This window comes from Diuraphis noxia, unplaced genomic scaffold (genome assembly GCF_037042655.1).
Source record: "Diuraphis noxia isolate RWA-SAM2 unplaced genomic scaffold, SU_Dnox_SAM2 contig0001, whole genome shotgun sequence".
NCBI classification, from domain to species: domain Eukaryota; kingdom Metazoa; phylum Arthropoda; class Insecta; order Hemiptera; family Aphididae; genus Diuraphis; species Diuraphis noxia.
In genome coordinates, this window is record NW_028301711.1 from 101,714,644 (window position 1) to 101,729,340 (window position 14,697).

At 27.5% G+C, this 14,697-nt stretch overlaps 3 protein-coding genes and 1 pseudogene across 3 annotated transcripts; all 4 read right to left on the reverse strand.

Annotated features, from left to right (window-relative positions):
* Positions 1–1,336: 1,336 nt before the first annotated feature.
* On the reverse strand, positions 1,337–3,293 carry LOC149062894 (uncharacterized; annotated as a pseudogene).
* A 1,645-nt stretch (positions 3,294–4,938) lies between these two features.
* On the reverse strand, positions 4,939–7,197 carry LOC149062895 (uncharacterized). The gene is made up of 9 exons (XM_089215439.1): positions 7,191–7,197; positions 6,965–7,069; positions 6,770–6,823; positions 6,582–6,680; positions 6,186–6,335; positions 5,989–6,081; positions 5,572–5,825; positions 5,237–5,396; positions 4,939–5,168 (listed from the first exon to the last, which is right to left on the reverse strand). Exons 1-9 carry the CDS (start codon positions 7,195–7,197, stop codon positions 5,053–5,055), a joined length of 1,038 nt encoding a protein of 345 aa, XP_089071565.1. The 3' UTR covers positions 4,939–5,052.
* LOC149062896 (uncharacterized) lies at positions 6,674–11,129 on the reverse strand. The gene is made up of 5 exons (XM_089217414.1): positions 10,906–11,129; positions 7,447–7,650; positions 7,141–7,381; positions 6,965–7,069; positions 6,674–6,823 (listed from the first exon to the last, which is right to left on the reverse strand). Exons 2-3 carry the CDS (start codon positions 7,637–7,639, stop codon positions 7,272–7,274), a joined length of 303 nt encoding a protein of 100 aa, XP_089073540.1. The 5' UTR covers positions 7,640–7,650; positions 10,906–11,129; the 3' UTR covers positions 6,674–6,823; positions 6,965–7,069; positions 7,141–7,271.
* LOC149062897 (uncharacterized) lies at positions 7,995–10,120 on the reverse strand. The gene is made up of 2 exons (XM_089215440.1): positions 9,917–10,120; positions 7,995–9,839 (listed from the first exon to the last, which is right to left on the reverse strand). Exons 1-2 carry the CDS (start codon positions 10,118–10,120, stop codon positions 7,995–7,997), a joined length of 2,049 nt encoding a protein of 682 aa, XP_089071566.1.
* Positions 11,130–14,697: the final 3,568 nt, after the last annotated feature.

Genomic DNA, 14,697 nt, shown 5'->3' on the forward strand with positions numbered 1-14,697 from the left:
TATGTTCTTTGCTGATTTTTAAAATGTTTATGTTAAATAAGTATATTTAAATATTTAAGTCTGGTTACACTACTGAGTGCTTTTCCAATCTGCCAGTCTTACTATGTATATTGTAAATTGAAATATTACCTATTTTATATTCTTAATTTTATTCTATTTCTTATTCTCAAACACAAGACTTTGGCTCGGAAATAAGCTCACTGACACTTGGAAAAGGATGATGTTTGGAAGGTGACTCTTGAGTTAATTACACAACGTAGAATTCTTCTTAATTAGATTAATTGTTTATTTATTGTGGTAAAACATATATTTATTTATAACATGAAAGCTGAATGTAAGTTAAGTATTCTGAATGATTAGAATAAATTTGGTTTGACTCGAATATTTTCTAAGTTCAAAATATTGTTTATAAGAAATTTTCTAAGTCCAGTGAATTAAATTAAACAACAGACTGGCGTGAAGGTGTTCTGGCTAGTCTGGTCAAGTCGCGTCTGAATACAGGTCGTTTCGGGGTCACTTATATAGTGCTACCCTCTACTCCTCATAGTCTACTTGCTCTTGTCGCTGTTCTCACGGATGTGGTATAATCATCTAAACTGACGGAAATGCCACCCGCCCACATATGAGATCAGTACACATCCCGTGCAGTTGCATGCTTGATAATACTGTATCTATTATTATGACAGTATATTCCTAATTTGGGTATCGTTTCTTGGAATTCTTATCCCATAGTCGTGTCTAACGTCCTGAGGACATGGAACGCCTATCGATCTGTTTCCCTAAATGTTCAGTTAATCCCCCATTGTTATATAATGTTATTTGGTGTCCACGCCCAACTTTTACCTTTAGTAGTCTTTTATTATTTTAATAATCCATGGCCACTCCCTTGGAATTGTTACCCTCTCAGGTGGTGTCTACATAATTATTACCTAGTTGACCGTGAACTAAGCAATGCGGGACGCTAGTCCATAGCAATAAGTTAATCGTCGAAGTTGTCTCAAATCCATTTCTTGATGGTCATAAAGTAAATCGTATACCAAATATTTGGTACCGCCTCCACCGAATCATCATCTTGGAAATGAACTACTATATACATGCTTTCTGAAAATAAATTATTCTAAGTATAAATAACAACTAAATAAAGAAATATTAATTGATGAGAAATATTGACAATATTATTTACTTATTAATAGCATATATATTAAATAGGTACGATTACTATTACTTTATATTTTATGCTGCTATCATAATATAAAATTAAGAAAGTGAAACATACACAATCATATTTATTATAATATTCAATATAGTTACCTATTATCTTAAACTATAATATAAACTATAATTCATTTGAATGAATTACAGGCATTGCAATGTTATTGTTCTTGTGTTTAAATAAAATCATTTTTTTCTTGACATCTTTAAGATACCAAAATTTATAAATATCATCCAATTCACTTACAATATATATATGGAACATTGTTGAATCAATAGGTTGTTCAAAAAATGGTTGTTTAACTTTAAACATTTTTCCTATCAGTACCGTGTCATTAGTATTTCGTTCAGTTGCAATGTTGTTTACTTGTACAACATTATCTTCTTTTGTCAATATATAAGAATCTGATGCTCTTTTTGTTTTTATTACAAATCTTTTTAGATAAATTGTCCGGTATTGTGGATCAGTAAGGTCATTTAACAATGGCCCATTTGAATGCTGATGTTTTACATTTATTTCAATATATATTTTTTTAATTTGTTTATTAACTGCTTCTTCGTGGTATCGCTTAACAACCTGTTGTAATGGCTTTTCATGTTTCCTTACTTTTTTTTTTAAATATTTCATAAAGTTTTCAAATGGAAAACAACTTATGTTATCTTATGGGCCAAAATTTTTGTAATCGTCTACTAAATGTAAAAGCCCGTGTACATTGTACGATATTAAGTATGGTTCATAAATGGTTCCAAAGTATTGCACAAAATGATTCAAAAGTTGTTCTGCATACTCAATAAAATCCCCTTTGTCTGGACTCAGTAGTATTAGCATTGCAATATTAAAAGACATGAAATGCTTATAGCAATCTTCATTTAAAATTGTTTTCAGAACTATTGGCCCTGTATACAATAAAAATTGTCTGAGTTCTGTAGCCTTCCATCTATGAATTTCATTTATGCCTCTTGGTTTTCGAGAAAATTCAGATGTCAAACATGGCGCAAGTAATAAAAGGGAAGTTGATAATATTTTAGTTTTTGAACTAGGAATTCTAACTTTTAATGGTCCATTGTCAATCCATAACAGTATCATTTTCCTAAATCACTTGTGTGATGTTCATCATGTTTTCTTGTTAGGTAATCATTATGGGTACGAGTAATAGATCCATTTGGAACATAGGGAAAACATGATCGGTTATTTAAATATTCACCTTCATGTAAACAACGGCTACATGAATGATATCCCGTATGGCCTTTAGTCTTTAACACAAACGACCTAGCTGGTGCATCTAGACAAAAAGCATTGATTGTAATTGACTTATGTATATTATTAATTGTTATACCACTTTCTATAAGTTCTTTTGCTTCTATAACAAACTTTTCCAAATATAAATTACTATCTTGTGGCTTTTTATTGCCCCAATATAAGCCAATAAGAAATACAAAATTATTATAAGGTCGAATGTATCCAAGTATTGGCCAAAATTGACTGTTACTGCTTTTGGTTAAAGGCAAGCCATCTATGCCAATAACAATTTCAATAGTGTCTGTTTCATTATTTGATGAACAATTTTTAAAATGTAATTGAATACCTGTGCCTAAACCAAAATGGTAATATTCACCAGGTTCAACACTATAAACTTGTAGTGCAGTTTGGATAGTTAATGTACTCATAACAGTTCGGCTATCTTTTGGCAAATTTATCAGGTTAAAAGGATCACTCCGTAAAACCTTAAGTAAACCATTTAAAGTAGTTTGATTAACATTAAAATCAGCAGACCATTCTGAAATTTTCTGTTGCATTAATATAGTTGTATTACAAAGAGTATTATCATTATCATCTTCACTAATTGAATTTGGTATGGAAATATTGGCAGAAGCTGATTTATTAGTCGAAATTAATGGTTTTGGAAATTGAGGAATTGTAATATCATCAGATGTACATGTATTATGATCAGTGTTTACAGAATTTGGACATGTGTCACAGTTACCTAGATCTTCGACAAGATTGGTAAATTCTGCAGTTGTTGACTGAACATTATTTGAACTATTAATTTCACTACAATTATTACTAAGATGTTCGACATTATTGATAAATTCCGAAGTTGTTAAACGAACATTATTTGAATTATTAATATCATTATACATAAAACTGTCATTAAATTGTAATTCTTCGTTTAGCTTTCTACGTTTGGAACGACTACTTTTAATCATTTTACAACCTACTGAAACAAAATAACCAGTTAAGTTTGAAGTTACATAAAAACACATTTTAATAACATACAAATTCACGAGTCAACAAATAATGTATCGTCTTGGGTTGTGGGCAGCTAAAAAGCTACATATTATAGTTCATATACTACACTTGTATCGTAACAGCAATGTAATAAAAATAATAATTACCTGGGGTTTGGAACGTAGAACTTGATGAAATGTATGAATCAGCTTCTATATGACACAGCTAGCAATATAGTACACAAATTACAAAAGTACAAAACACACTGCATAAACGACAAACGACAAACGTGTTCACTCGCCGCCAAATGCCAATAAGTTATATTATAACAGAGACTATATTATTGACTATAATAATATGTCTATATAATAACAACTGTAAACCTATAAGTGACAATTCACAATGCCACAGCTGCAGTACAAAAACAAAGGTTGCGTCGCGATAAGCCGTCGTCGACGGTTCGTGGTATTAACTGGAAACACAGTTTATTTATATAAATAAATAAGAATAGCATGGCCATTGGCCGTGATAGACTTGACCGGGTAACGATCTTGTAGTGCAGAGGGGGTGTGAGCTGGCCGGTCGCTAATGGACAATGGTAATGCTTGTGCGCGGAGGGGGGATATTGTGAGTATATCAGGTAGGTTTTCTTCGTATATTATGTATATTCGTATATTTCGTATATTATGTACAATGATATTATTATCATTTATCATATAGAATTAAAATTTAATACCAAATTACCAACAATATTAGACACACTTGTAACTATTATTATTGTTCTGTGCTATTATACAGCAGAGTGACATCGTCCACTTGCCCACCTTTTTAGTAGATACCCACACAGCACATTAATATTTTCTATATGTCTTAAAAATATTTTGCTTTAAATAACATACATCTTATAAATGTTTTGAGATCATCAAATTATATTTCACCAATATCATAAAAATATTTTTTGGCCACCTTTTAAGTCCTACAAAATATTTACAAGTTATTTTTAAAATATCTTGGTATATCTTATAAATATCTTTTTTAAATATCTGAAATATATCTACTAAAATATATTTTTATGATATTTTGATAATTTCAAAAATATATTTTATATATATATTTAATATATCTTACAAATATTATGATATATTATAATGACGTGATTTAGAGGAATATTATATATATATATATATATATATATATAGCGGTTGAAAATATTCTATATTCTATATAATATACCAAATTACCAACATTAATACAGTAAATATATTGGCATAAAGTATTGTCTAAACTATTAGTAAGCCCTATAGATATAATAAAATAATAACACCTGATATTTATTATATATTTTATTTAATAGCAATATTCTTTTATGATCATCACTGTATATTTTAATAAAAAATTGCATACATTCATATATATAACACCAATGTGACTACTGTATATATTATATAATATAATCTTTTGACATTATAAATGCACAAAGAGGAGGGATAATAATATAATAATTAATAGAATGATGTAATAATATTTACATAATATAACACTTTAAAAACTTAATAGTTAAATAGCAAAGTTAAACATTTAAAAAAACCCTTAATATATAGGTAGCATTATTAATCTTTTCTTTTTTGTTTTCCACGGGCAGTAGCATTAGCCAAGTAAGGCTTTAATGGCTTTATTATGTCAATGTCAGTACAATTTTTATAATTTTTAACACTTCTAACAGCAGCTAAATAAACATAAAATAATACATAATATTTAATATAATCTTGTAACTCAATATATTTTAATGCTTACCAAATAATATGGAACATGTGTTCAATACTGAAAATACTTTTTTTCCTTTTTGACCAACATAAGAAAATTGTGCCAATAATTCGTTGTGAAATAATTTTGCTAAAATCTCCCTAGTCATCGCTCCAACTGTTGGTTTCTCCAATCTTCTCAAATAACTGATCTAAATTAATTTTGAACACTTGTATTTAAAAATTTATTTATGCTTACAATAAAGTGAGACATCATCAAATGTCAATTTACACACACACACACAGTCATATATATATATTCAATATTGACATAACATCATATTTCAATAAATTCTTTAATAATAAATAAATATCTTTTATTTTTACCAATTTAAGTTTATAGCCATCATCCAACAACTTTTGCTCAAAGTCATTCAACTCATCAAAAGAAGTAAGAGGGAAATTCCAAGTTTCTTCAATACTATTAGAATGTAAAATATTACCACTACTATTAGATTGATAATCATTACTGCAGAGCATCATATTAGTTTGTCTTTCCTCAATCCTATCAATTTTTGCTGTCATATCTTTTAGTTCATACTTGATATTGGTAACAGTACGTATAAGAGATTTCAGCATTTCTAAAAATGAACAAAACAGTTAATTATGAATACAAATATATACATATTACATATATGTATATACAATCAAAAATGTATCCACCCTATTTTAGTTCCACCCATTATTACTACTCATTAATTATAAACAAATAAATTAATAATAAAGCCAAATATTTTTGATTACCATTAGTGGAACTATCACTGGTAACATTATTATCTTTAAAATTTGAGTTGGTTAACTTCTCTTTTTTTTGTAGACTGGATTCTTCAAAGTAATCTGTAACAATAAATATTAAAAATAACAAAAACAATTTCTAACGTTAGTATAAGACATCTATTATATTTAAATAATATTATAGTGTTGTTATTAATTATAATTACATTCAGGTGTTTCATTGTCACTGCTTATACTACATTTGAATAAGTCATCATGTCTTTTCCTGCCTGCAGGAGTAGATGTTTTATCAATATTTTGATGTGCTGCATTGGAATTCTTTTTGTAGTTAAAATCTGGATCATTATCAACTGGGCCTACAATTTAAAAATTTTGTTCAATTGAATTTTAATCAAAATAAGATTATATGTGGGTATTCACTTAAATATATCTAATTTGCTTAAGTAATTTCTGATATAAAGAATAAATGTTAATTATACCTACATTACAAAAATGAATGTTATACATTTAGGTATAATTATTTATATTATTTATATAATTATTAAACTAGACTATAACATTAAGACAAACTAAATATAAAAAGTTTATATAATTATACATACTCAACAATAAATCTGGAGAATGTTTTCTTAAAAACGGCTCATAAGTTATATCAGCATCTGAATCATCATTATTGTCATCACTACTGCTACTATTGATTTCTACAATATAAATTGTCCAACATTATTAAATTTATAAAATTAATATTCAACTAGGTATCAAAATTAATTATCTTTATCAATCTTTTCACCATCATGTTTATTTTCAGTTTGTTCAATACTTTCGATATGATTAACAATAATTTCTGGAATATAAAATAAACCATAACAGATATAATTTATCAAACAGCAATGTTAAATATTAAATCACGTGCCTTTCTTAAATACATTATACATATTATGTTAAAATGTACAATCTAAAATATACATTTCAATATATTATTTACCTTTGCTATTACATTCTTTAATTTGTGTAGTGTTGTTTTTGTTTGATTCTGAAAAGATGTTCTTTGCGCTTAGGTTACCATTATCATTGTTAATATCATTATTTCCTATCAAAAATTTCAATAATTTGTAGTATTATAATAAATTAATAAAATAATTTTAAATAAACAGATATTACTTTTTTTTTTATAATCATCATATTTAGGCGGAGAATTAATAAGGGTTGACTGGTCATTATTATATTTTCCAAATACAGATTTACAATTTTCGACTCGCTTTTTAATAAGTTTTTTATTACAACTTTGATTTTCAGATTTCAATCTTTTTATACGTTTTTTTTTTACTAGAACTTTCTACATTTGACAGCTCAGAAGTGTCTTCTGCCCGTTTCAATTTCTTATATGCTTCATTTAAATTAGCTAAAACATATTTTAAAATAAAAAATAAATAATTTAAATTGTAATGAATTCATAACGATACTCACTTATATCTCTTGCTAATAGTCGTGCTTCATAATAATCAAACTCAATGGAGTTAGGTGCTAAACGGCGCTCTACAGCTAATCGAGATTTAATTTTACAATGTTTATTTGGCCATGCACATAATGAATTTTTAAACCAAAAGTTTGGTATGCATTCAATAGTATTTTCATTTGTGAAACAAACTATTGACCACATGATTGAAATATCTAAATCAAATAAACAAATTTAATTTCAACAGATTATTTAAATATACTTTAGTATATATACATAAAACACAAATATAATATTCAAATTATTAATTAAGTGTTTAATATCAGTCCAAATAATGTACCCATCCAAACACAATTATGTCATAAACAATTTTACAAATAATAACACCCTATGAATATTACATAAGATAGGTAAGAATGAGTTGAGTTATCTATAACCCATGTATTATTATTATAGCACTATTAGATAAAACATTTAACTAAACTGGTAGGTATTCTTTAATAATTTTTATATTAGTTTATACCTGCATTTGTTGTTTGGATTATAAAGATGATGTGTTTTAATATTTTGCAATGTGCATTATAGGAATAGCTACTATTTGTTTGTCCAATGTTTCAAGCAGCATCATTTTGTTTTTAATATCTTTTATAAAAACAGTATATAAAGTATTAGATAAATGTTCAACTTTGTATATATTTAATATTGTCGAACAAATAGGCTGTTCATAGTAAGGGCTTTTTGTTAAAAATTTTTTCCCCACTAAAACTGTTGTGTTTGTATTTTTGGTATGTGCAATATTTACAACTTCTATAATGTCGTTGCTATTAGTTAACACAAAACAATCTGCAAAATTGGTTATTTTAATAGTTATATTTAATTTTCTTAAATAAATAGTACTATATTGAGGTCCAATTAAATCATCTAGTAGTGGTCCATTCAAGTGCACTTTTTTTAAATGTATTTCTTCAGGAGAATTAATTATTTTATTAACTTCACTAAGATTAAATTCTTCATGGAATCTTTTAATTAATTGTTGAAGTGGCATTTCGTGTTTTCTAAGTTTTTTTTTCAAAGTTTTCATACAATTTTCAAATGGGAATGCACTAATGTTATCTAAAGGACCGAACCGTTCATAATCATCTGCAATGTGAATAAGCCCATGAACATTATGAGAAACAAGATGTTTTCCATAAATTATTTCGAATTGTTTGACAAAATAAATCATAAGTTCACGAGCATAGTCTATGTAATCATTCATATTCATACTCAATAAAATAACCATCGCTATATTGAAGATCATAAAATGGTTGAAACAGTGCTTTTTCAAAAATGGTTTAAATACAATTTGGCCTGTGTAAACCATTATTTGGCGAAGCTCAGTCGCCTTAAATCTAGGCAATTCGCTTAAGGCTCGTGGCTTACGAGCGAATTCACATGGTATATGAGGACGTAATGACAATAATAATGATGATATTTGTTTTGTTGCCAAACTTGGTAAGCGAACATTAACAGATCCTTTCTCAATCCCTAATTGCATTAACTTTTTCATTACACCTAAACAGGTTAAATGCATATAATCTAGTCCAATAGAATATACAAGGTCTAATTGAGGTATTTCTGATAAGATAGAAATAGCATTCCCAACATGATGTTCTTCATGTTTTTTCTTTATATAATCGTCATGGGATCTTTTCACTGATGAGTTGGATGTTAAAGGAAAACAGGTCCGATTTTTTAAGTATTCACCTTCTTCGAGGCATCTAGTACATGAATCAAAACCAGCATGACCTTTTACTTTCAAAATAAAAGACTTAGCAGGGGAATCCATAGAAAATCCATCTATTTCGACTTTTACTGTAATTCCTTTGGTATCAGTTATACCATTAATTATTAAATGTTTTGCTTCTAAAACAAACTGTTCAAGGTATTTATTTGAGTCACAAGGTTTTTCATGGCCCCAATATATTCCAATTGGAAAAACAGAATCATAATATGGACGAATGTAACCTAAAATTGGCCACAATTGGCTGGAGCTACTTTTCGAAATAGGCAATGCATCAATTCCAACAACTATCTTTAGTACATCAACATTACAAATAGAATATTTCAAAAAATGTTTCTGAATGGCTGAAGTCAATCCAAAATGAAAATATAAACCAGGATCTATAGTGACCAAGTTATTAGTTTCTTTAAATTTTCTAGTATTCAGTATTTTTCTGGAATCTTTTGGAAGTGTTTCTAAACCAGGTACTTGTCTTAAAATAGGTAGCAAGCCATTTAATGCACTATGTGGAATATTGAATGTTATAGCCCAATTAGCAAGATTAGTTTTTACATTATCACATAAAAAAATGTTGTTTATATCATCTTGTGTTTCATCGACTATGTTCTCAGTTTGTGAAGACTAAAAAGTATATGTAAAGTATTTATATAAGTTTACCTTAATGTTAAATCAATTATTTATTTTTTAATTTTGCTCACTTCTAAAGAATTTTTGGAAGTTCCATTGTTAAAATGGTCATTACAAAATAAATCTGAATATGGAATAGAATCATTTAAATTGGGACTTAAATCAGTATTGGAACCTTCTTTTTCAATAGGAATATTGGTATCATTTGAATTACAGTCAAGTAAAAAATCAATTTCTTCTTTTACCCTTCGGCGCTTTGTTCTTTTGCTTATCATAGCTATACATTTATAAATACATACAATATTATGAAGTACCTATGTAACTATAATTACTAGATATTATAATAAGAGTCTAGGTATGTAAATAATAAGTATTTTACTTATTTAATATAATTGAAAATTAGAGTAAAACTAGTGATATGATAGAGGTACTAATGCCAAATTACCTAAATGCCTAATACTATTCATAGCACATTTATTATATAGCTAATATGGAATTATATAATAACCATACCTACCTACTTATAATTTAAAATTGTTATATCTTATCAATAATTCAAAATTTTTATACCTAATCAATAATTCAAAATTTATTTTTATATTGTTAATAATTTACCTCTTCTCATAATAATATAATAATGATATAGGAACTCAACAAATATTATATTGCAGCATTATAGGTAAGTACTTAAAAGATAGTATTAAGACTTAACACCTAATTAATAACATAGATAGGTCACATCACATGTGTATTAGTACAAACTACTAAAACTTTTAGTTGTAAATAATAATAGCAGGAAGGTACCACCATCTACACCATCTTTTTAAGCTAACAAATTATACATATTTGATGCTAAAGAAAGATATTTAAACATTTAAAACATAGAATAATATTATTGTAACTTATTGTAAGCAAGTAAGTGCTATTAAATTACTATAATTATATTATATTAATGTTAATAAGTGAACAATACTATAGTTATATATGAAAAATATAAAATATGTATGTAGGTATGATAATTAATTATAACTATTGTAATATAAATTATAATATTACCTACCTTTTCGTGGTTGATGATGCGAATAAAATATAATATATTATTCAAGTATGCGACTATTATGTCTGAATGTCAAGTCACTCAGTCGTCTGGCGACAGGGCACAGGAATGAACTGAATGAAGTCTGCAGAGTATATCAAAAAATACAGTGAAAACAAAATCTTCGTGCTTACTTGACTACTATATTGAGCACATGGAAAATTTAAAATGCTTGACGCTAAGTCGCAAATCACGTAAATCGTTCATTGACGAAAGTCAAAACAAATATGAAATAATAAGTAATGATTAAGGTTATGTGAATAAATAATATTATATTATATCGGTAAAAATGCGCGCAATAGTATAACCATGATAGAAATAACTATATTTATATTATTTCTATCATGAGTATAACAATAGCGAATAGCAAATAGCGATTATAGCTATGATAAAAACAACAACAATAACATGCTGGCGCGTGGTCGATACCGCTCAACGCGTCACGTGTGGGAATTTTCGTATTGCCGTTAACGAATCATTATTATTTATTTCATAGTATCAGTTAATATAATGTATATATATAGTATTATATTATTATTGTGTACCAACTGTACCATACTCGCCATTGATATTAAACTAATGGATGCGGCACAACACAAAAATCTGTAAGCTAACATAATAATAATATCTTATCAATTATCTGTACAAATTATGTTTTTTCCTCTTATGAGAGTTTTACTTTTCTTGTCACACAGAAGATGTGTGCAAGTGAGAACCATCGTTTTTCTCTCCGTTATGTTGGCCTAAACAGTGTATGTAGAATGTATAAAGGAATGCCGTATCCATATGTTTAATATCAATGCATACTCGCATTGTAGTAACTATATACGTATACCTATAATAAATACCATCCTGTATCTAAATACCTACATTTTATTAAAGAGTCATAATATTATATTATATTTATTATACCATAATATATAGTTGGGATGGAATCATCAAAATAAAAATCAAGAATTGCAGCAGTTTATATACGCCTAAACTCCATCTAATATAATAATAACTGTATAGTTTCGAATTTTCTTATGTGATTATTGCGGTACAAAATATGTCCTGATTCAATATAATAATAACGGCCAGTAACCAAAAAATATAATATATAGTGACGGCAAACATTTTATATATTTATTATAATATAGATTAATTAAGTACTTACCTATATAAAATATATTTGTTAAGATAATAACTAAACGATTTAAATATATTTCACAAACTATATATTTGTTAAGATGATAACTAAACGTTTTAAATATGTTTCACAAAATATATATTTGTTAAGATGATAACTAAACGTTTCAAAAATATTTCACAAAATATATATTTTTCAAGATGATAACTAAACGTTTCAAAAATATTTCAAATAATATATATTTTTAAAGATACTTAGAGAATATACTAAAGACATTTACTTCAAAATATTTTTGATAATACAATCATAAAATGTTTTTAAAATATAATCATCTTACAAATGCTGTGTGGGTAATTAGTTGTTGTTTGATGTATTAGATTCTGAGCGGAGCTAGGAAGCTAGTGGTTTTAAAATGATGTTTATTTTTTGTTATTAATTTTTTATCCTGTAAACAAAATTTCTACATGAAGGAGTTCTTTGATTGCAATATGTAGTATCTTATATTTTAGTAAATAGGATATAGATGGTATACTCTAGACAGGTCTCAATAGTTATTTAACACCACGGGAAAAACCACCGACAAATTTATGAAAAACCGCTAAAAACGGAATTTTAATTTCTAACACTTTATTTATCGCAGTAGAAACGAATAAAATTTAAAAATTACATAATTCCAACTAGATATAAGATAATACACAATTAATAATGGTTAATTATTAACACATATTTATGATTCATAGTTTTTTTTTGGCCGCTCAGAATCATTTTTTATTGAATGCAATCATTGCAAAAATTCACTATCCTCTCCGAGGACCGATTGACAAACTTCCACCACCGCACTACTCCACCCCACTTTTTTAAAATTTTATTTTTACGTAGGTAGGTATATTAGTACCTAACATCTTAATTCTTAATAAACGACACTACACCCGCTACCCGCATGTATTGTGTACAACCATCAAAATATGTACAACATTAACATTGCAAAAAGTAAAAACTGTTTTTCGCGGAACAATTCTATATATACTTATAGTCGAATTACCAAAATTCTATATTATTTTAGTAGTTTTATTTCAACCTTAATTTTTTACAGAACTAAATTACAATTTATTTTTTTTAAGTGGATAACACACTAGGCAATTCGAACGCGCTTCGAAACCTCGCCTATATACAAGTATATTATGTTTAATTTTGGGCGATTAATCGCGACGTTCAAAACGCGCGAAGACGCGCGTTCGAATCGCCTAGTGTGTTATTCACTTAGAGCCTAGAGGTTATATATATATATATATAAAGGTATTCAAGGCCGTAACTGGGGGAGGATCCAGGGGTCCAGACCCCCCCTCCCCGAAATTTTTAAAAGTAGAAAAAGTTTAGCGGTGAATATAGTTTAATAACTATAATTATTTTTAAAAAATAATTGTATATTTTCGTTAAAGCAGTATTTTAAAATAAGATAAAATTTATCATACATTTGATAATAATAGTCAAATTTTATATTTTTAACGTAAAAATGGCAAGTGTTTAGTATCTATAATTAAAAAATGTTAGACCCCCCTAAATTGTTTTCCAGTTACGGCCTTGAAGGTATTATAAAATATTTTTGAAAAATATCTATTCGAGGTTCTAATACTATTGTCCAAAAAAATTTTGTTTGCGACTATTACAGAACATTAAAAAAATATATTTTAATATAATAGATAAAATATTTACCAAATAATAATTATAAAAAGTTGTATTATAATTATCCTGAAAATATTTTGTTCTCAACCATTGGAATATATTTAAAAAATATATTTTGACATAATTGATAAAATATTTACGAATTAATAATTATAAAAAGTTGTATTATGATTGTTTCAACAATATTTTCTTGGAAACTTTTCTTAAATATCAAAAAAATATTTTTATAAAAATATTCATGATTCAACCATTTTAAGATATTTACAAAATATTATCATTACCCAAATGCTGTGTGGGATTGTAACATTTTCCAATTATTTGACTCTTAGTGCCCTTTTCCACGAGCATTTTTAAACGCGCGAATGCGCGTGAGTTTAGACGTGCGTTTATGAAATGTATTAGAAGAAATACAAGCATACCCATTTAAACCCGCATCTTACGCGCGTGAACGCGAGGTCTTGCCTCTACACGCGTTTTTCTTTAAACGCGCGTTAGATAGCAATTAATCCCAGAAGATTAGGACGTTTCCACGGGGAGAAAAACGCGCGTCTCGGTTTACCAATTATACTATAATTTATGCGAAAAGTGTGAAAAGTGCAGGGGTTGGTATAATTGGAAAAAGATCGAGGAAATCATGACTGTCAAATTTCCATTAATGCGAATTGTTTTATCACGAAAATTGTTTATAGAAAACCGTTTTTTCGTTTTATAATTTTTTTAATTTTCTACTTACTATGGACTCGAGAAACGAATGTATTGATACTGAACTATTTATAAGTGCAATTGAAAATGAAAATGCGATATGGAACACTCAAACTGCTGAATATAGTTTGAGAAATGCCAAATGAAAGGCCTGGGAAAATATATGTAAAATATTTTACGATACGTTTGACGATAAACCAGCAGCAGAAAAAAATAACATCGGTAAGTACACTGTACATAAA

Coding starts and splice junctions, on each gene's coding strand:
- LOC149062895 (XM_089215439.1), bottom strand. Junction 6,824..6,964: donor TAAAGAATGTAATAGCAAAG/GTAAATAATATA, acceptor TTTATATTCCAG/AAATTATTGTTAATCATATC. Junction 6,336..6,581: donor TTCTCCAGATTTATTGTTGA/GTATGTATAATT, acceptor TTTAAATTGTAG/GCCCAGTTGATAATGATCCA.
- LOC149062896 (XM_089217414.1), bottom strand. CDS start 7,639: ATGTGGTCAATAGTTTGTTTCACAAATGAAAATACTATTGAATGCATA. Junction 7,382..7,446: donor ACTATTAGCAAGAGATATAA/GTGAGTATCGTT, acceptor AATATGTTTTAG/CTAATTTAAATGAAGCATAT.
- LOC149062897 (XM_089215440.1), bottom strand. CDS start 10,120: ATGATAAGCAAAAGAACAAAGCGCCGAAGGGTAAAAGAAGAAATTGAT. Junction 9,840..9,916: donor CTTCCAAAAATTCTTTAGAA/GTGAGCAAAATT, acceptor TATACTTTTTAG/TCTTCACAAACTGAGAACAT.